Source organism: Trichosurus vulpecula, chromosome 3 (assembly GCF_011100635.1).
Source record: "Trichosurus vulpecula isolate mTriVul1 chromosome 3, mTriVul1.pri, whole genome shotgun sequence".
Taxonomy (NCBI): Eukaryota; Metazoa; Chordata; class Mammalia; order Diprotodontia; family Phalangeridae; genus Trichosurus; species Trichosurus vulpecula.
In genome coordinates this window covers 170078197-170101448 of record NC_050575.1, presented here as the reverse complement: position 1 = coordinate 170101448, position 23252 = coordinate 170078197, and the positions used below count along the sequence as shown (strand labels likewise).

Below are 23252 nucleotides of genomic sequence, written 5' to 3'. Positions count from 1 at the left end.
ACCCTATCTTCCCTTAGCAAAGCTTGCCTTCATCTGTAGCAGAACTGAAATATTCATTACAAAAGCAAGGTGGGTTGTTACAACTTCTTTCCCTCATTTCCCAGCAGAGAATGACAGAACACAAGGATATTTGCAAGCCCTGGAAAATAGTTGCTATGGATTCAAGGACTCAGCGTGGGAAGTAACATCGGCCTGGAGTGGTGGAAAGGGCAGGAGCCAGTAGACCTGGTTCTAGTCCAAACTTTGCCACCAACTTGGGCCAAGTAACTTCCCTGCTATGTACATTTTCCTCGTCTGCAAAATGATGGGAGTTGGAGTGATGGTTTGACTGTATCGAAGGTTCCTTTCTGCTCTGGCACTCTGGTACTAGGATCTTTCAGCTACATACATAAAGACTGTACTTCTAAACTCTCCCGCCTGCAGAAGAGAAGACACTACAGACTCTAAATACTCACGCGGTCTCCCTTAATGCCCATGTCACCTTTAAATCCAGGAAAGCCATCTTCACCCTGAATAATGGAAAAGGAAAAAAAAATACCTATGTGAGGATGGATACAGAGACATGTGCCATGTGGTTGTTGTTTTCTAGTTCACTAGAATAGCTGATTATGTGTTACTTACATAAATTCAAAGCTAATGCAATCCCTACTCAAATGTTTCATTATGGACCTTGAGTCCATCAACTCATACTTCGTCATCTTCCACCTCAGTTTTAAAATATTTCATAGGAGGACCAGGATGGTCACGCTTTTGTTTCATTTCTACTAACAGCTTTCTGATGTCACCAGCCTAAGCAACCTGTTAACATGGAGTGAAATTTATGTGCTGGGTATATACACACACCCCCACACTCACAAGTATATATACATGTTGTATATATGCAAATATAAATATATATACATCTATATCTAAATGTATCTTTCTATCTCTATATCTATTGTATATATACAAATACATAAACATATATACACACATATTTATATTTATCTCTATATCTATCTGCTGTATATATGCAAACATACATACACACATATGTATCTCTATTTGTATCTATATGTATCTCTATTTCTATATCTATCTATTGTATATATACAAGTATAAATATACATAAAGACACATATAACTACATTTATATGTATCTATCTATTTTTTCGCTATGCTTTGGAGTCAGGAACTCCTTGAAGGAGTCTTGAACACTCCCGGAGAATATTGAATAGATGGTAATACTACTCTAAAGTGATACCAGATGCCCTTACTTCTACTTGCTGATAAAAGGTGACTGTCTTAGATTCCTTTTTAGTCAGGCCTGCACATTCCCTACCAAGGGAATGTCAAGGAGGGAGACCTCTAAAAAAGCTGACTGTGAGGATGGCTATACTTTCACAGATAGAGAGCTGGGCATAACATTTTTATTCCCATTATAAGGAAAAGCGTTTCAGGACTTCTTTAGTTCTCTATTCTATCTGTACACTCACCATGAACTAAGAGGAAGAGGCCTATAGAAAAATACCCAGCCAGTGAAACCAAGCCAAGTTGTAAATGTTCAAGGTCCCGACTTGGGGAGCTCATATGTCAAGGAATAACACAATTCTCGATGAAATGATGAGGGCACTGCTGTCACCAACTAGCAGCATGTCCCCTGCCAGGGCCTGTGTCTCTGACATCCGTATAAATGCTGGCAACTTATCAGTAACAGCCACAAATTATTCTGGAGCATTGTAGACTCTATTTTTCCCCTCCAGAACTATTTCACACTCCACTTCAATAGAGCCCAGAGGATAGTGGTAATAATTCCTCCAGAAAAGAAGCTTTCAGAGCTGAACCTGCCACTTAACATTTCAAACATAAGGTACAAACATGTGTCTTTCTGGTGAATGTGCCAATGCTAATGCTCAATTTAGACCAATTAATCAGATTATGTACATACCCTGTGCTAATGTGTAATGGTGTTCATAAAAGTCATTTGTCTTTGTGTTTTGTCCTTTAGAATTGTTAATTCTATATAGGCAGGGACTATGTCATTTAACCTTTGTATCTCCTCTAGCAGCAAGCAAAGTATTCTCTACACAATCCACAATTTAAGCTTTTTGTGTGTTTCATGGACCCCTTTGGCAGTCTGCTAAAGAAAGCTGTTCTCGGAATAATGTTTTTAAATGCATGAAATGAAATTCATAATATTAAGAACTTCTGCTTTAGTAGTTAAAAATGTTTGTTGAATGAAGGACTTAATGAGAGATTATGTGCCTCGCCCAGCTCTGGACGGATACTAATGATACAAAAATATTCTTTCAGTGGGGCGGGGATGAGTTAGGGGGTAGTGACAAAGGGGCAAAAAAGTTTTGGGTTTTTTTAAAAAAGAAAACAGCATTAATAAAACATTAACAAATCCACAGAAGAAAACCAAAGTAGTTCATAAAGGACCAAAAACAAACAGGATGATTTTGTTAGTAAAATAATCTCTGTTATCAACATGTAATTAAATCCATAAAAAGACCTTTAGATTTGGTTAAGTAGTTCCTTAAGAGGCAGCTGGCCAGCTAGGTGGCACAGTGGATAGAATGCCAGGTCTGAAATCAAGCAGACTCATCTTTATGAGTTCAAATCTGTCCACCGACACTTACTAGCTGCGTGACCCTGGCAAGTCACTTAACCTTAATTGCCTCAGTTCCTCATCTACAAAATGAGCTGAAGAAGGAAAGGACAAGCCACACCAGTATCTTGGCCAAGAAAATCTCAAATTGGGTCAGGAAGAGTCAGACCTGACTGAAATTACTGAAGAGGGATCTAGATAGCTCAGTGGATAGAATGCCCCCCCTGGAGTTAGAAGGACCTGAATTCAAATCCAGCCTCTGACACTTACTTGCTGTGTAACCCTTGGCAAGTTGCTTAACCTTGGTTTGCCTCAGTTTCTTTAAATGTAAAATGGGGATATTCACAGCACCTAACTCCTAGGGCTGTTGTGAGGATCAAATGAGACAAAATCTGCAAAGCACTTAGTACAATGCCGGCACATAATAGGTGTTGTTGTTGTTGTTTGAGCTTCATTTTCAAAGAGGACCAAGGATGTGATCATGTGATAAGTGGTGTCTTGACTCAGGCATGAATTGGATTTAAGTGAGGTAGAGTTGCACGAAGTTATCAGACTCACTCTCTCTTCCAGAGTGATCAAAGTCCACTGGCAAGATGAAAATCAGGATGACTGGTGATGGCCCAGGAGGCAGGGGATGACCTTGGTGTCTTTGATGTCTAACCAAACTCTAAGTGCTCCACAGTGCCTGCTTCAGCCATCTTCTTGGCCATTGGAACAAACTGTTCTGGTCTGCCTGTTCTGCTGGGGGAAGTCTTCACATGCTTGGGCTAGACACCCCCCCAACTCACCAATGGGTCTGAGCCCTATCAGTTACTCTCAACCTAGTTTAGCTCATTTACCAAGACAGTTTTACTGGGGTTTGGCCACTGTGCACATTACAGCATTTTTGGAGCCACAGGTGAGAGCTGAATGCCAGATAGATACCAAAAGTGGATGAGCAGCTCTGAAAAGGGCTCAGCAAGCCCTTACATCAAAGGTGCTAGTCCAAAAATGCTTATTCCCTTACTTTCCCCTTAAGAGAATTGTAGTGTTCTCTGTGGCAGATCCACCATTGGTAACCAAAGAAAACAGGGATGTTTAGTGGAAGATGGAAATGTAGTGTTGCCTTTTTTGTTCCCTTTTCTCTATAAATAATTGGTCTGCTATGAAATATTTATTATCTAAGTCTACATTAACAAGTACCTTTATAAAGTACTTCCATTATTGCTGGGCTTTCTATTCATCCAGATCTATGCTTTCATTGCTTTAAGGAATTCCTGAAGAAGAAACCAGACATTCCCCTGCAACTTATAGTCGTAGAAGAGCTGCTTAGTGCCCCAAGAGATTAAATAGTTTGCTTTGGGTCATATGTAGTACATGTCCATAGAAGGAGGCATTTAATCTCATGCATTACAGAAAAAGAAGGGGAAGGTTAAAGGTTTAGAAATCAGACGAGTGAAACAATAGAGCAGGTTCTAAGTGGCACTTTTTGAGAGGGACTTCAAAAGCATCATTGCACCACCATGATAGTGGCCTCTTCCAATCTTGGCATGTACGGTGGGTACATTAAATGCACGTAACAAAAGTTACACGGGAAAGCTAGTTTATCCAGAGGTTTACCAATGGAACTATAGCAGATTACTAGCACCATGACCCTAAGGTAGTGGTATCAAACTCAAAGAGAAATTGAGACAAATGGGGCCACTAACTCACATAACTTAGAAAATCACAAATTAATATTATCTACATACTATTGTATTTTTATTTATTTTGTGAAATATTTACCAATTCCATTTTAATCTGTTGGGGTCTGTGTGTTCCAAAGTTTCCAAGAAAGCTTAAATCATCTTCAGGAGAGTTTTAATTTTCGTTGTACTACAGAGTCCTAAGGGTACAGTGGAGCAGTCACTAGATCTGAAATCAGAGGGCTTAAGTTCAAATCTTAGTTCTGCCACTTACTGACTGTAATACTGGACAAATGGTTCTTTCTTTCTTTGTTCCGTTTTCCTAATACATCAAGTAAAGGGGCTAGACTAAATGCTATCGAAGGTACTTTCTGGCTTTAAATCTATTATCCTAGTGTATTCTAATACTTTGGGTCTTTGTTGTTGTTCTTATTCAGTCATTTCAGTCATGCCTGACTCTTTGTTATCCCAGTTGGGGTCTTCTTGGCAAAGATATAGGAACAGTTTGCCATTTCCTTCTCTGGCTCATTTTACAGATAAAGAAACTGAGGCAAACAGGGTCAAGTGACTTGCTCAGGTTCACATAGCTGGTAAGTGTCTGAGGTCGTATTTGATTATGAGAATCACTTCACTTTTCTGGATCTCACTTTTCTTCATGATGGGGTGAGACAAGACAATTAATTGGTAAGGTCCCTTCCAGGCCTCTAATGTGAAGTATACTGAAGAATGCAAATTCCTGAGGATGTCAGGGAAGTAGAAGGTAGGAGTTTAACCAAAGATGTGCTGGAGACAACTCAAACCAGTTGTACAAGTGTGGGCATTTATACCTCAGAAATCAGCAAACATTACAAATCAGGATTTAATTTATTGATTTGTTGAGACTTAAATTGATAAAGCCAATGTTAATGATGCAGATTAAACTGAAAAGTGTGTCATGTGTACTTGGAGAGCCAGTTGTTAAACCTTCACCAGCACAACAGAGTCTAGCTATAAACAAAATTATGGGATTACTGCATAGCACCTGAAATTATTGGTGCGCTTCATTGTGTTTGGCTCAAAGGCTTCCTTCTCCCTGCTGCCGGAGGCTTCCAAACTGGCCCACTGGCAGTGAGAACTTTACAGGAAGCTCTGGGGACAGAATGAGGAAAAAGAATACTGCTCAGGTGGCCTCAAGACTTCCAGTCAGTCATTCACATGAATATCCTTTCTTCTTTGAGAGCGAATGAAATATACTGCATAGTGCTGGACTTGGAATGTCAGAGTTGACATTCTTTATGTGCCTCTATTTCCTTATCCTTAAAATGAGGACAATAATACCCATAATACTTAACACCTGGGGGTGGGGGTGGGGGTGGGGGGTCAGTGTTAATCTCAAATGAGATAATGTAAGTTGAGCGCTTTGTAAACCATAGAGACATCCTTCTTTTTCTTCTTTCTGTCCAGCAACAATATCCACCCAGATTGAAATCAGATCCTTTCAAAATCCTGGAGAGCCAAATCCAGCATGGCCCAGTGATGCTCTTCTAAATAAAGACCCAAACACTTGGGTAGATCTCAGGAACCAGAGGACAATTCACCTTGGCCTGCCAAAATGCTTTCCAAAGAAAATATATAGATACTCACTTTTTCACCCTTGGTGCCTTTCAAACCACGGATGCCATCTGCACCCTATGCAGAAAATAAGAGGAAGACATCATAGATTTTAGTGTTTAACACACATTAATAGACATTGTATAATGCAAAAATCTTAGACTTAGAACAAAGCCCCAGGGTTCTGGGAATCCATTGATCTCTTGGTTGCCCATAAGATATGCCCCTAAGAGGCTGCATAGGACCAGCATCATTCCTGCTCTATTCTTAACCTCTAGGAAAGGTGTTTCCTTGGACATGAGGCTCTCTGAGGTCACCTGTAATATAGCTTTCCTAAATTAACTTTAAAATCATGAAGAAAAAGGGGCATCATTATGGAGTGGTGGGGAGGATAACCATGAGATTTGTCATCACCAAAAGGGAAAGATGGCTGAAAGTGTGCTTCTCACCTGCCAGAGAAAAGGTAGACTACAGTTCACCCCCATATAGTGGGGGAGTGGGGCGTGCATTTTTAGAAATGGCCAACATGTTTATTTGTTTTACTTGACTAAACTAATTTGCTAAAAGGTTTTAATTGGTGATGGGGGGTGGGGCAGGGAATCGCTCAGAAGTAGGAACGATTTTTTTAAGACCTTCAATAAATCATTTAAAAAGAAATAAATGAACCTATGAACACTGAGCTGGGAGTCTAGCAACTTAGGATCTAGTCTCTGAGACTACTACTAACAAATCAATAATCTTAGGCAAGGTATTTTATATCTCTAGGCCTCAGTTTTCCCATTTATCAAATAAGGAGTTGGACTGGAGGATCTCTGAGAGCCTCTGCAGTGGTTAAGAAATGGTACAATATAATGGAAAGATACTGACCTGATTGGATGTGGGGAGAGGATGAAGAATGGAATTAATAAACTATTAAGCTGGAGCTGAAGATATGTATTTTCCTTGGGACTATTGCCTGATTTCCTTAGACCTTGGGCACATGTTAATTTTACGGCTGATCTTCACACTAATCTGCCACCTGACAGCTAATGACTTCCCACCTTGCCTTCCCAGCCCAGGCAGCATCAAGCTAAATAAATCGATCACATATTAAAGGCTTTTTCAAGTCATCCTCTGTATTGTATCTCCACTCCAGGGAAAGCAGAGCCGCACCCTCCAAATTAATGTTTGCAACAGAAACACAGCAGGGTGGATGGCTTGGCACAGCCACACTTCTCTCTGCAAGAAAGATGGTTTTTCAAGTGCCCTCTTGTGGCAAGAGGTTTCTTGAGCCCATTTGGCTCAAAACCTTGAGCCAAGAGTCTCAAGTTGGCAGTGACCTCGTTTCTGCCCCTGAGGCTGTGAGAAGCCTAGGAGGCTGGATCTGCAGGAACCAAGGGCTGCATTCAGTGAACCTGTCATATGGGGAGTGGAGGCAGCAGGCTGAAGTGACAGTAAATTGTGACATCCTTAAGCACACCAGTACTTAATCAACCTCTGGGCGGGCAGGGAGAGACTAAGGACTGAATAGAGGATAAAGTATGTAATTATCCTGAAGCCCTTATTACCAGTCTCAGGAAAGGAGACATACAGTCAAGTGCTGTCTAGCACACCCCTCCTCCTTCCAAGCTGCCTTGTTTACTATTAAGCTGTACTACCTTAGTACCCAAACCATTAACTCTAATAGAAATGTGGCTGACACCAAGATTCATGGCGCACACAGCAAAAGGACGCTAAGGGGAAACGGAGCCCTAATATCAATCCACGGCCATCATGGGGGGAAAAAGGTAGCTTAGCAATGACTATTATTAATGTAGGCTGACATTAATTATATTAATATGGGTCGAATGCTCCATTTTCTGAATCATTAGTCTTCTATTGAACTGCACCTGGCATTGTAAGATTGTTATAGAAATATTACAGCCTCCTCCAAACATTATTGGAAAAGGCCAAATGATACTCTAGGTGAGGAAAATGAGTCCCCTAGTATAGACTGCCTCAAAATGAACCAATGATGGGCTATTGAACCAAAAATAGAGAAAAATTAAAGTGTAAACAAGGGGGAAAGCATCTACTTATAATCTAAGTGAAGGAACCCAGGGGACCCCATTTCCCACCCCCCGATCATGTTAGTCACCTTGTTCTGGAGTTTCAAAGAATAGACAAGGACTTAAAAAGATTTTTCTTTTAGATCCAAAGGACAGACTGGAACCTGCAAGGGTATTTTTGTCTGTGTACCAAAGACTCTAGATCAATTCATAGGAGGGATTCTTACACATTTTATTACCTCTTTGGGTTCTTATTGAGTTCAACACACAGGTAAGTCTCAGACTTGATTCATTACCTCTGATGCTAAGAGGAAAAGTTGCCAAAGGAATTATAAAGGATTTGAATCTGATTCAAGCAATATGGGAATACTGCATTCAGAACTACTTACATAGAGTTTAATTTTAAATGTAAGGAGATGGCTGAGTTTAACCTCTACTGCACAGAGTTAATCCAGGGAGATGCAAGCATGAGGATGGATATTTATACCAAATAGAAATCGTCTTCAGAAAGCATAGTACAATAGAACTAACAGAGATGGGGTGTGTTGCATTGGAAAGAGCATTGCACATAGGGTCACAGGAACATAGCTCTAGAGCTGGAAAGGACCTCAGAGATCCTTTAGCCCAATGCTTTCATTTTACAAATGAGGAAACCAAGGCCCAGGGAGGAAAAGATCCAGATGAAAATCTAGGAGGTTACAAGTAGCAACCTGTATTTGAACCCAGGAGCTCTGATTTCAAATGTGATGCTCTTTCCACTACACATTATATGGCCTCGCAAGTGCCCTGGCGAAAGCCAGATGTACTGTCCATGGTATTCCCTGAATCTAGCAGTATAGTAACTAACTGTGTCCAAAAAGGAAATGTGTTTAGTCTACCATGACTGGAGAGAACCTAGGTTGGCTCCTACGAGTAATCACTCCCTTTTCTAAATGTGCCTACAGGCCATCTCTTTAATGATTTATTTGCAATTTGGGGGAGAACTCAACACCAGGCTCACTGGTCTTTAATAAGTAGAACTCACGACAATATTTGAAATCTGTGTTTGAATCTCAGCCCTTATCTTTATTGGCTGTGATTCTGGTTCGACTCAAGCCCTCTAAATCTCAGCTTCCTCACAAGTAATATGAAGTAATAATACATGGGCTACTACCTACTTGATAGGGTTATAAAGAAAGGGTTTCATAAACCTTAAAGATAGAGCTAGACTATGTCTAGATGTCTCTGTCTCTGTCTCTCTCATACATTCTCTATCTATCTATCTATCTATCTATCATCTAACCATCATTTGAGTTATTATTAGTCCTAGACTTTCCACTAACTCATGTGACCCAGTACAGGTTAATTGCCTTCTCTGCATCTTGGTTTCCTTATTGGTAAAATGGTAAAATGAACCTAAAGGTCCTTCCATTTCTCAAATATGTGTGATTTTGCAAGTATCCAAGCAAGCAAGCTTTCATTAAGGTCTTACTTCATACTCAGTATTGTAGGTGAATAAAAGGACCAAAAGCATCTTGGGGTTGGAAGACACTTTGGAGATCACCCTAGCCTCTTATTTTATAGGAATAAATGAGCCAAAGCCCAAAACATCCATGTAGCTTATTCAAGATCACATAGCCAAGGGTGCTCATCATATAGAGCAGGGGCTAGGACAGAGGCCTCCTGAAGTCCAATCTGTTTCTTTTTCATGCATTTTTCATTCTTTAACCTCAAAGAGACATCAGAGACCATTTAGTCCAACATTCACATTTTACATATAAGGAAACCAAGCAGAGAAACAAGTCATCTAAAGCCAACCACACTGTGAGTAGCAAAACTACAAACAGAACCCATGTTCCAGGCATCTTAGTCCAGGTCTTTTTTTCCAAACTAGCCCCTATAAGCCCCAAATATGAGCCAAGCCCTTCAGATGCAGGGGAATATACTACGCAAACCCTGATCAGACCCAGGTGGGTGTCAGGCTCTAAATCAACAAAGGGAGAAGTCAGGAGAATACTGCTGGAAATTAATGAAAGGCAAAGGAAGCTATTTCCCCCAGTGCCTGTGTGGGCATTTGACTAAAAATAAGTAGACCTCCCTTGAATGTCCCTGTATCATCCTGCTGGAGATGCTAATTATGGTATTAATCATAACTATTAGCCATCACCTCTATTCTGCACACGTGGAATCAGTTAATCTGCGCATATTGCTTGTATTCTTAATGCAAGAGGGGTTTCTCTTTCTGAGAATGCATTTCTTTCTAAGATGAATGCTTTTTTTTTTAAAGAACCCTTCCCTATTCCTCAGCTTTCCAGGCTCTGCAATAAAAACAGAAACACTGTCCCTTTCATGCTTATGTCAGAAATGGATGCTGATCAGAGAGACAAGATGAAAGTATTTATCATGAAAATTTTAAGGCAAATATCTCCTCCTCCCTTCCTTTAGAAATACAGAAGTATTCAATTAACAACACTGTGCTATCTGCAAATGGTTTTAACTTCATGCCAGGGATTTTTCACCACACACATTAACATTGCTGTCCTTGTCATCTTCCTGCTAATCTGTCACCTTTATTACTACTGCAGTTCATTCCAATGAGAGGTGCTGGAGGAAAGGGATGGAGGCATTTAATTTTCCCATCTGGTGGAGAACTGTAGTATTTAGATGTCTGAGGAGCAGTAGTGTGCAGTGGAAAGAGTACTGAATTGGAATTCAGAGGGCCTGGGTTCAAATCTCAGCTATGTCACCTGATTACCCTAGGCAAGTCCCTTAACTGGTCTAGGCTGGAGCATCTTCAGTTAAAAATAAATAAATAAATTGGGGGGAGGTGGGGGAGGGGCATCATGGAGCATTAAACTAGATAACGTGTGAAGTTCCCTGTATCTCTGGATCCTTCCTCTGATTGAAACAAGATCCTTTCATCTTATAGACATCAGGTGGTGAGAAGTCAAGTGACTTGTCCGAGGTTGCAGATGTAGCCAACAAGCAGAGTCAGGCCTCATGTGTCAGTCCTGCCTTTCAAATTCCTTTCTGTTTAACCATATTGAGGGAGAAGATTTTGGGAAAGAAAAGATTTTAGAGAAGCTACATAGTACAGTGGTAAGAATGCTTGATTGAGAATCATTCTAGACCCTGGTTCTAGTCCCACTAATTTGCTGTGCAGCCCTCAGGAAAGTTATTTCAACTCTTTGGACCTCTATCAAATGGGAACAATGATCCCTGCCCATGCTATCATTGTGAAGTCAAGATGAGGTCATCAAAGAAGAGGGAAGTACTGTGAAAAGTATAAAATACCATATTAAAACTTTAAAACAAATCTGACTTTAGAGATAGCGTGGCAAAGTAGATAGAGAGCTGGACTTGCAGCCAGGAAGATTTGGGTTCAAGTCCTGCCCTGACACATACTTAATTGTGTGACCCTGGGCAAATAACCCAACGTCTTAGTGCTCAAGACAACTCTTCAAGTCTCTAAGTTTCAGAGGAGGTGGTTGGAGTTTCTGCACTAGGAAGGTCCCTACACCAAAGAAATCACAGGCCCAATCTCAGCCCCGGTTTTTTTTGGGGGGGAGGCAATTGAAGTTAAGTGACTTGTTCAGGGCCCCTAGTAAGTGTCTGAGGCCTATTTTGACTCAGCCCAATTCTTGATTTATCAAGTGCTAGCTATATTTTCCTTAAAACAAAGATGAACACTAGGGGAACAATACAGTCTGTTTCCTCGAGGATGAGATATGTACCAATTTAAAAATGCCTTTTAGGTCAACTTTATCAGAAAATGAAACCCCTCCTGTGCATAATTCTGGAGAGTACAACCATATACACAGATCTCGGCACATAAACATTCAAAGAAAACTGCATACCTATAGATTAAATTACACAGTTCCAAACAGATGCAGTTAACTTTAATGAAACACCACAGGACTTGTGTTTGGATATTGCTGTGGTGCTCTGTGCTTCGTTTAACAAGATTCTGGAGGCTTTTAAAAACCGCAGAAATACAATTTTGGATAAATGGACACAGATCACACTGAACTCCCTCTCTTAACAACTCTGATTGGGCTAGACTTCCCAAGAGGTGCTGATTTTCTCTTTAAATGTGAAAATGCCTCCAAAGACAATTTGCCATACTTTACCAGGAGATGGCTCCAAGTTGATCACCCGAGCCTGAGATCTACAGCCTGAGAGGGATTTCTGAGGTTGACAGGAGGGCCTAACAAATTGTACCTACCCACAGAAACAGCTCAAGGCTAAAGGACTTCATTCTGTTGACAGATGCCTGGCTAACCTAACTGATGATTCTTCTCACTCCAACCACATTCGTTTTTTATTCCTAGCCTTTCCATCCCTGATTCACATCAGAATCTTTCTCATCAAATGATGTAATGTTTATATAGAGCTTCACAAATCTTAAAGTGCTGTATAAATGTCAGCTAGTATTAATAATAATAATTATTATTATTATTTAATCATTGACATTCTCCCAGGGTAGTTATCTAACCAGGTGCAGCAAGTGTAGCAAAGTTGGGTCAGTACTGCTTCCATCTGGGGTTTGGGGCAAGGCTTAATCATGGAAAGATTCTGTAAAAGCAGTGAACAAAGTCAAAGTCCCAAATTAGAGATTTTAAAAGAGAGAGAAAGAAGAGACATAGAATTCCAAGCAATGTTCTTACCTTGACTCCTCGAGGGCCTGGATATCCAATTGGACCCTGGGGACCAGGTGGGCCCTAAGATTAAAGGAAAAAATAAGTTAGGCTTTGTTTCAATAAACAATTCAAGCTGTTCCCTCATAGCTCTGGATAACTTGAAGACTCGACATAAAGGAAAGGATTCCCCTTCAGATGAAGCAACTAAGGATCAGTATATGGCCCTAGATAGATTGTGGGTCCAAGTATAAATGGTTTGTTAGCACATGAGAAAATAGTACCAAGTGAAGAGTGTAAGTCAATGAAATTTTATTTCTGCAGCAAAGATTTTTAATAGAGAACTCTCAGTATATTTGAGTAAGATACTTTTGTTATGACCAAAGGATGATCTTGCCTTAGATCCCAAGTTTTAAGACATTTGTTGCTATACATCCATTAGAGATTAGTCTTTAAACACGCTCCCTGCTCTTCACACCTGTCCCTCCATTGAGAGAATCAGTCAATATTTATCAAATACCCTTTATGTGCAGGGTTTAAGTCACCCTCATCCCTTTGTTTTTAATATATTCAGGCCTCTCCTAAATTTCTCTTCCAGCTGTGGAACCTCTGTTGGTAAAATTCTATCCATTTTCCATCTCAAAAACAGAGGAATCATTGAGCATGACACGAAGACAATCCAAGTGTGCCTTTCATCAGAGCTTCCCTTTCTACTCTCTGCAAGTTTTTGACAAGAGGGTGCAGTTAAGCAGAGTAGATATGTGGGAGAATGGCTATGGTATAAATGGAGATATCATATGAATGGCCGAATGGATTAGGAAAGAGGAAAGAGAACAGGGGAAAATGTAGCCTCTCACCCATGACCCTTGTGTGGCAAGGTCACAGGTGAGTCCTTGACTTCAACAACCACCACAAAAACTTCTTGAGCACCCACAAGTATGCAGAGAGCTGAAAAAGAATGGACAACACTAGTAATATCCAGGGCATTAAGCAACTATAGTGGGCAGTACAGCAGGGGACACTGACATCCTAATAAATCAAGGTTCAACCACACCCACAACAAAAGCAATAGATGAAAATCTCATTCACTGTGTAAGACAACCAGTACCTTACAGAATAGGAAGAGCTCATATCCAGGACCCAGAATTATTACATCAGGCAACGACATCAAAGTTTAATTCAATGAAAATAGGTAAATATTCAAGGGTCACATAGAGTTTCTGGTGATCTTCGGTTAAGCCAAGAGGAATCTTTATATTTAAATATTTTTAGTAACCTTCTGAGGCTATGGCAATAGTTCAGGGAAAGTTATAACCTTTAACCCAATGCTTGCAGACTGCCTAATGTTTGCAAAAAAAAAATTTAAATCTCCCAGGTTGTTGAGTATAGTGTTGATATTTCAGAGACGTAGCTGATCATCACTTAGACAAAAGGCCTTAGTCATGGATCAGGTGCTATTTCTCCATGCTGGATAGCATCCAGGCCTTGCAAGGGTGAAGATCAAGCCAACTGACCAAGCTCTTGTAAAAGAGACTAATGGATCCTTTCCAACCCAACAGGGTACACAGTAGAACTATGGATCAGTTTCCTGAAAAGCCAGGCTGGATAACTCAGGGATGCCAGTTTTGAACTATGTCCTTGGAGGGTAGGGAAGGAAATGCTTTAAGTGGTTTAATGGTTGGGGAGGCAAAACTTGCATGAAACAACTATAGCCAAACTATGATTTTTTTCTCCTCTGTCACCCCCACAAAAGCATCTACATTATTTGATGTGGATCACTGCACACCCTGGGGGAGACAGTTGGCTTTTGGGGAATATCTGACTTTACAATCTTCTTTACATCTCCTTGACATTTGTGGGGGATGCATCCAAGAGATCCCTCTTAAAAGGAAACTGTGAAAACCACACTGTACCAATTATCAAGATTTATGTGCAAAAGGTGGTTTGTTTCCAGCACAAAAGCAGTCATATTTCCAGTATTTTTAAAATGTAATAATGCAACAAAGGTCTTTTAATCCCATCTCTTCTGCTATACTAAGCAAGCTCTCAAGCTTATTGAATAATGCCTCTTTTTTGCTTGAAGTCGTTTTTTTTGCTCTGCATCCTCTGCCCTCTTGTACCACTTTTTATTTGAAGGATCATACTAAGGTTATAGATGCACAAGTATCATGAGAGTGTGGTACCCATAGGAGAAGCAGCCCTGGTGTAGTGGACAGAGAGCTGGTCTCGAAGCCAGGAAGACTTGGCTTTGAATGCCATCTCTGACACGCAAAGGTTATGCCACCCTGAGCAAGTTACCTAGTCTTCCAGTGTTGCAGGCAACAATCAGTCATGGAGAAGGCGCCATGCTGTATTGGCACCTTCATAGGTCAAGGTCAATGAAATCATAGGCTCAGTCCCTCTTCTTATGGAAACTGTGGAGTATTATATTGCATAAAGGAGAATGGGGATTGCATCATGAATTGAAATTTTGCAAACAATGTGGGTTTACATATTGGGCAGTGCTTAGGTGCAGATTAGATAGACTGGAAGCCTTGAGGATTTCTGGTAATTCATGCTAGCTGGCTCCCCCCAGTCCCACCATCTGAGGCCTGCCCTACCTGGTGTATGTATACTTAGATGAGGCTATAAATAACATTGACTTTGTCACTCTTCTGGCCCTGTCCGGTGTTCTGAGAAGCCAAAGAGGAGTACCATCTTTTACTAGATGGGACTTTCAGCACAAATATGTCCCAGATGAGACTGAAACATTTTAGAAAGATACTCACCTGACCACCTTTCTCCCCTGGAGGGCCTTCTTTGCCAGGATGTCCCTGTTGATAGAAAAGAAGAGCATTGAATTATTCCATCCACCACTTCGGAAAGTGGTGCTCACCCATGGTTCATCTCTCTTATAACATCATTAACAATGCTTTCTGTGGGTCTCTTCACTCTTTTCCCCAAAGAACTCAAGCCACCCTTCAGGGATTCCTTAATGTGGTCCTAGCACAGCACCGCCCTCCAATACACAGTTTACGGATGACCAAATTGGGGCACAGACAAGAATAGCCATTTTCTCAAAGTTTCACTGAGCAAATCAAGTCTATGGCAGAACTGGGGAATAAAAACCAGACCTCTGACCTCTAGATATCACAGCTTCCTAGACCAGCTGTCACTATGCTGTCTCTAAAAACTTAAATATCTATTTGCTAGAAGAAAAGTAAGATGAAAGGCTGTTGATGAGGGCTAAGATCAGCAGCTCCCATCACTCGGCTTGGAACTGATTATAGTTCTTTCTCAACTCACGTGGGTATGGAGTTTATCTTGAGACCGTAGGCCACAACCTTACTTAACATGTGTCCCACTTAGAATTTCCGTTTGAAACTGGGAGAGACCTTAATGATCTAGTGGTCTAGGCCCTGTATTTTGAAATTGGGAAACTGAGGTCTAGCTGAAATTGCTACATTCTTCTCCCTCAGTGCTCTTTTAAATCCAGGCATGTATCAATTCATTCTTAGGGCTCAGAGCACCTAGCTTTCCAGCACAGTCTATTTTTCAGTGAACTTTAATCACTCTGGCCTCATGTTCAATCAACTGATATTTAGAAAACTAAAGAAGAGAAATATTCACTGTCAAGAAATATTGCTTCAACGAAAGCTCACTGGAATACAATCATGTGGTAGAGACCCAATGGCCCATTGCTTTGAGAAACATTATCTTAATGTATTTGTTTAAGAGGGGGAAAAATATTTATGCATTTGGTTTTCGTACTTAAAAAAAAAAAGCTATTTCCAACAGTTTTTCAAAAAGTAAATAATAAGCCAATCACGTCAGGAAGTATAAAACCTTGTCTTTGTGCCTTCAAGGGTATCCTAATGCAGTAAATAGCCTCATGGCCAAATTTTTACCAGGCCTAATGCTGTGTTCCTGCTGGTGCTCTAGCAGAAGCTGTGACTGGAATTCAGGTCATCATATGGCAGATTCATTTCTCTCCAAAAAAGCAGGATTGCATGGAGAGAATTCCAGAACTGTAGTTCTGGAGTGGTTCCTAGAGGCCCTGCTTATTTCAGAACCTACAATCTGACAATCATGTCTTTCTTGATCCACTTAGGAGTCAGTGGTGAGGTGGTCATTCCAGCACATCTGGAGCCCAGGGGGATGTGAGTGGGGGCTGAGTTTTGTACATTCAGGCATTTCAACTTAAGTTTAGCAAAAGTGTTGCCTACAGTGTTTCGAAGAAACAACTGTTTTTCTATATGTCAGAGATTTTTTTTCCCACAAAAGTGAAATTTTTCTTTACTATCTTTTACTATCCATTGTATTTCATTATAATTTCCATGAATATCAGAAAGTATCACATTTGAAGACGACAGCATAGAGTTTGAGACATATCCCTCAAAAAAAGCTTTTTAAGGGGCTCTCTACAACTGACAACCTCATTGGAGTTGGCTATGCAAAAAAACAGCTCTTCTAACAGCTGGATGGCTATTTTAAAAAAAATTTTTTTAAGTATACTTATGAGTATATCTTTCCTACTATATTGAAGAACATAAAGACGGTCTTCCCATTTCTCCATAAGAAGGATATCTATACTGAACTACCTCCATGGTACACTGAACGTATTTGTCCTGAGCCATCCACATACTACTATCTGGCCTATTTTAGAATCAATGCCATCCACCAATAAAACATCTGGTCCAAGTGAAAGATGCAGTTTGTCTTGAAGTTTGAGAGGTCAACTTATGGCCAGGGCTATGGCTCAGTCGATAGCCTAGTTTGATGGTGTTAAAGGGGTAGGGAGATGGAATGGGATCTAGCCTGTGCCCAGAATCAGTCTGGGGGTAGGGGTTGTTATTTTTGAATTATTTCAGTCATGCTCAACTCTTCATGACCCCATTTGGGATTTTCTTTGCAAAGACACTGGAGTGGTTTGCCATTTCCTTCTTCAGCTCATTTTACAGATGAGAAAACTGAGGCAAACAAGGTTAAGTGACTTGCCCAGGGTCACACAGCTAGTAACTGAAGCTGAATTTGAACTCAGCTCTTTCTGACTAGGCCAGATGTTCTATCCACTGTGCCACCTAGCTGCCCTGTAGCTAGGGTTAGGGCTCCATCTGTGGGCTACAGCTAGGAAGCCACAGATCTAAAGAAGAAAATTAAAGCAAAGAGCTGTTTGCTAATCAGATACCAAATAATTATTAACATAATTAACCATTTTATCTAGGTTGTCTTCTGATCGCATTATTAAAACTATAAAATATAGTAGCTTTAAAAATTGATTTAGTTCATTATTTTTATCGAAATAGCTAAAATATTCCATATGCAATGAGCACAGTCAAAAGAACTCATGGTACCCCTTACAGAGAGAATGACTGAGTAAAAATTACCCTCATTCTATATTGTTTCCCCTCAACTACCTTATTTTTCATAATTTGTTATTTATAAGATATATGTATATACATATGTGTGTGTGTGTGTGTATATATATATATATATAATATCTTATTTTCATAATTTGCACAGCTTGGCCATGGACCAGATTTGTGAGTTTAACTGATTATTTCCAGGAGATCCCCAACTTGGAGCTTACAATACTGTAAATTCATGCCTCTCTCTCACCCTTCACTGTCTGCAAACTAAAAATACATCTTTGTATTACTATTAGGACTTAGCATCGCCCTTTGTTTCTACAGAACAGATTACTCATTGAGAATCTTTCACACCTAGCTGATTATTTCTCATCCTGCTTTCCCCTCCCCCACAAGTTGTTAAAGATGCCAGGGTAGGTTCCAATAATTAAATGACACACAGTAATAAATAATAGCTTTCCTACCAAGGCAATCACCACTCTTTGATTGAAACACATTATGAAAAGCATGTCCCAAACCCAATAATTACTGTGCAATCAGGCATGAGACCAAATGTGTATTTATTAACAGACTTGGAGAATGAGTCAAATGAAGCTCAGAAATGTCCGCCCCTATGAATCTGTAAAATGTATCTTCTGGTTGGGAGTGAGTTGGTTGCTGTGTTAGGGGGATGGGAAGTTGGGACTTGGGAGAGAAGGGGCATTCAATTCAACCCCATTTAACTCAACAAATTCAATTCAAATAAATTTAACTCAACTTACAGGAGGTCCATCTGCACCAGGCATTCCTGGAAGTCCAGGTTTACCCAAGGGGCCCTAGGGGGAAAAAAAGATCAGCAAGAAATCACCCTGTGGTCAAACTTGCAACACATTTGTCTAGTGTTCACTGGTGCTACATATGGGAAAGTGGTAACACCCCTATCTGTTTCTTCATCCCAAGATGAAGATCCACTTCATCCCAAGATCCCTTCATCCACTAAATTATCATCTACTCAAATGCAGCCCATTAGAAGGAATCTCTATGATGGTAAGACATCAGTCTGATGAATAAACTCAGGACCCAAGCTTTTACCAAACAGGAATCCAAATGCTTTGCTTTGTTCAGAACTTTGTAGGGTAGATAGAAAGAAAATGGCCAGAAAATTGTCTCCAGCAAGGTGAAGGAGGAGGGAAGGGCATGCCTTAAAAGCAATAAAACTCAACTTAGAACCAGCTGACGCCATGAAGAAATCCCATTGAGCAAACCTTGTTTTTCATTCAGGGCATTGGGTTTCCACTGACCAATGTCATCACCAAAATGAAGTGGCCAATCAGGGAGGATTTTCAAAGCTCTTAGGGTCTCCAAAGCCACCAAGTCATGGGAGTCATGCATCCGCAAAATCTATTAGAAATAATCCTCCGCTGGTCCCAGAAGAAGTTTTGTGTCAAAGTGAAAATTTCCCTGCCTGAGGCAGAAAAGCAAAAACTTCTATTTGTTACCCAGGGCTCTACTCTTATCCCATGGCTCAATCTTTTTCCTAGCTAATATCTGAGTGAAAACATCCTGATGTTTTACTTCCCTCAGAATGCTGCCTTTCAGATGGAAAACAAATGCAAATGTTATGAATTAAAGCTTAACTGTGCAATTTTCCTCTTCCTGCCCTGGACATAGACAGATTAAATGTTCCTATACACAGGCAAGAACAGATGTGTAATGGGCGATGGGGTGGGGTAGAGGGGAAGTAGTCAGATGGGCAAATGCATACTGATAATGGCCATTACATTATTTTGTATTGGGGGAAGTGGGAAGCAAAGCACATACTTTTTCTCCTGGTGGACCAATTGCACCCTGAGGACCTGGAAGACCCTGTAAACAGAAAATGAATGGAGGGGAAGAAGTCAGATAATTTGATTTACCCAGAACATCTGCTTAGTACGTGTATATCCTTTGTCTACTTTATTGACCTCCAGTACCATTTCTCCTTCTGAATTAAAAAACACCAAAGCCAGAAATGCCAGTCTCTGCACTTTACTCTTAGCAATCTGTGGTATACTGTATTAGCTGCAGCAGACCAGGAGTTATATAAAGGGATGGGAGTATTTGGGGGCGGGGGGTAACAGTGATTGAAGTAGGCCTCAGGAATAGGCTTAAATGGGTGACTACATATTGGGTAAACTATTCTAACAATGTTTAAGGCCCACTTACATTTGTGGAGAGGGTGTCACAAATTTCTAAAGTGCCATCACATTCACAATCAGATCTGACAGTGTGAGGCAGGCTTGGTACCTATCACTATTATTTTCATTTTACAGATGAAAAAGAAGAGGCTCAGAGTAATTCAATGGCTTGTCCAAAGTCACATGGACACAGTGGCCTATGACCCAAAATGAAGCATCTTTTTAAAAAAATTCAATTTTATTTCATTTTCAGATCTGCATTCTCTCCTTCCCAGTACCCTCTCCTCATCTCCTTTGAGAAAGTAAGAAAAACAGAAACCCATTACGAGCATTCTAGTCAAGCAAAATAAATTCCCACGGTGGCCACCACGGTATGTGTGTGTGTGTGTGAATCTGTACTCTGACTCCACCACCTCTCTATTAGGAGATGGTTACCATGTTTCATATTGTGCACATGTGGTTGGTCATTGTAATGATTGGAGTTCCTAAATCTTTCAAAGCTCTAGAACTAGGTGTCTTAACTTTAAGTCTAGTGTGTCTCTCCTTGGGTTCTGTGACCTCTTGGTCATGAAATTTCTGTGTATAATAACATTATCATCCTTTAGGCAGATGATACTCACCTGGGCGCCTGGATTACCCTGTTGTCCTGGGGGGCCAGGTTCACCCTGAGGACCCTGTAAGGAAGGAAATAACAAAAGGACTGAACAAAATACAAAGCGGTATTAACAGTCTGCTCCATGAAGAAGCAGTGACCTTCCAGCCTGAAAATTGGCTCTATCTCAAGGCCTATTAAGAAGAACAGGAGAAAATGTTGAATATTGACAGAGACAGAGAACCAGGATCTATGGGCAAAATTGTTCTGAATGAACTGGTATTAAAACTAAATGGTTTTCTTACATCTTAAAAGATATGGTTTGGGTGGTGGGAAATTATCCAGCTTCACCCAACGGGCAAACACGTAAAACTTGATATCCAGAGAGTTGATAAAAACTGAAAATTTTAAAAAGCTTCAAAAAAGCTTTAGGTAAATTCCTGGATGACAGCAGTTTTTAACAGATCATTAAGGAAGGTGTCCCTCATACACAACATTCTATTGCCTGTCTTCATGACTTTGAAGAAGCTGTCTCCCAGGTATGGAAGGTATTCTTGCCTTATCTCCACCTCTTAGGATCCCAAGCCTCCTTCAAAGCTCAGTTTTTAAGTGCCAAGACCTCCTATATCAGGCCTTTCCTGAACCCCCTCCACATCCACTCCCCATCTCATGCTAGTGACCCATCTCCACTAAGATTAATTTCAATTTTAATTTGTATATATTTTGTATCTCTATATGGGTATAATATGCCATTTTTCACAATAGAATGCAAGCTTCTTGAGGAGAGCAATTTTTATTTTTGTATTTGTATCTCCATACCTAATACAGTGCCTAGAACACAATTGGCATTTAACAAATACTTATTTAAATTTAATCTAATTTAAATAAATTTTTTAAATGCTGATTTATTTGACTGTTTGCCATCTAGAGCCAGTTCCTGACCTATGAGATGACTTCAGGTGCTTTTTCCAATACAGACACACTGACTTATTCTTAGTGGAAGAGATAAAATTATGGGTTGGAGGGATTATGGAGCTGACCACATTCTCAATCTGTTTAATGCCCAACCTCAGAATGCTTTCTTATACAGGCAGCAGCCAGGCTTGCCTAAGTAGATGTTTCCCTAACTGACTGAAATTATGCATGGTTGCATCCAGTCAGAAAAGAATGATCATGATTCTCTTTTGCTACAATCTACCACTGAACCTTGTAAAATTAATCCACTGTTATATAGGCCTTTACATGATGGTGACTGGTTTTCACAGTGAATGCTCATTAAAATATGCAAATATGCCCAAGATTTTCAGTCCAGGAATATATGCAAGGAACTCATTGGAAGAAAATCAAGTTTCCATTTAAAATTCCCAAGTCATCCCAATGTACCAGTATCTTCCAGACAACCCCTAATACGGAGAGTAGCCTCTGTGAGGCCTGCCAGCTCTCTGTAAGCATATTTTAAACACACATTTGTTATCCACTTGTACACAGAAAATAATTTCCTTCTGCCCCTACATAGGACAGCAAAGGTCTATAGTGGGAAATCATCTTCCTGAGACAGACAGCCAAAAAGAGTCCTAAGCTTGGAGCTACTAAACCACTGTCCTCTTCAAGGCCTAAAGCCTATCCTCTTAGAGCATCTGTTTTTGCTGATTCCATGTTTAACTGCTTTGGCTCTTACTCTAAGAGCATACATCATGATACAACAGATACTGGAGGGCACCGAAGGGGGAATTCCCTTGGAAATCCACTGTAAAACCAGCATACATTAACTTCCCCTTATTATAGAAATAGATTCTCTCCTCGCCTCGAAATGAATGTACCCAGAAAGTAATTAGCCCTTGTAATTTAGGAAAAGTGATGTGTCTGGGTGCTTAACAAAGACTTACCACATTTCCCTTTGGGCCAGTTTGTCCATCCATACCCGTCACACCCTAGATAAAAATGTAAAAAAGAGAGAAAAAAAATACATGAAAAGAAAAACTCCACCCCGAGAAGACAAAATCCAAAAACCAGTTCATCGGATGATGTCAAGGTCTTTCGGGCTGAAGGAGAACAGCTGTGTGAATCGTGAAAGGCTTGCTTCAAAATTGCGTCAGCTCAGCTTGCTCTTTGGACTCCCCCTCACCAAGGAGAGCAATGCCAGCCAAAATGTCCCAGTTTCTGTACCTGCTGGTGGGAAAAATTCAGGGCAACAAACTGTTCCTACTCCAGATGAGGAAACATGCTGGGAAAAGGCACCCTGAAGGAAGAAACTGGCAAAAATAAGGGATGGAAATAACTTCTACGGAAAATAGGAGCTTTGCTCTGGCTGCAGAACCATTGACATTCCTAGTCTTGCCTGCATGAGGGGAACAGAGCTTCTTCCTTCCTTACAGTAGCCAGACCTACGTGCTCTATCCAAAGAATCCTTGCCTTTCCCCCCAGACAACTCAGAATTACTGAATTTAGCATTGGAAGGGGCCTTGGGGACCCTCTATTATGACACACTTAACAAGTAGTCATCTGGCCCCTGCTTGAAGATCCCTGTGAAGAAGAACCCCCTACCTCCAGTAGCAGTCCAATTATATTTTTGGACATCTCTAATTACTAGGAAGTAATTAAATCTGACTTGTTGCAACTTCTACCCTCTAGGGCCAAACAGAAAAGGTCTAATTCCTTTTCTGTACAAC

The 23252-nt window shown here is 40.4% G+C and overlaps 1 protein-coding gene across 2 annotated transcripts in view; it reads right to left on the bottom strand.

The window, feature by feature from the left end:
* COL5A1 (collagen type V alpha 1 chain) overlaps nucleotides 1-23252 on the bottom strand; it is a 316543-nt gene that overhangs the window by 76221 nt on the left and 217070 nt on the right. For both annotated transcript variants that reach the window (XM_036749195.1, XM_036749196.1), the window contains exons 22-29: nucleotides 22470-22514; nucleotides 20612-20665; nucleotides 19636-19680; nucleotides 18597-18650; nucleotides 15256-15300; nucleotides 12518-12571; nucleotides 5878-5922; nucleotides 456-509 (exon numbers count right to left, since the gene is read on the bottom strand). In XM_036749195.1, the coding sequence (XP_036605090.1) occupies nucleotides 456-509; nucleotides 5878-5922; nucleotides 12518-12571; nucleotides 15256-15300; nucleotides 18597-18650; nucleotides 19636-19680; nucleotides 20612-20665; nucleotides 22470-22514 (396 nt within the window). The remainder of the gene's footprint in view (nucleotides 1-455; nucleotides 510-5877; nucleotides 5923-12517; nucleotides 12572-15255; nucleotides 15301-18596; nucleotides 18651-19635; nucleotides 19681-20611; nucleotides 20666-22469; nucleotides 22515-23252) is intronic.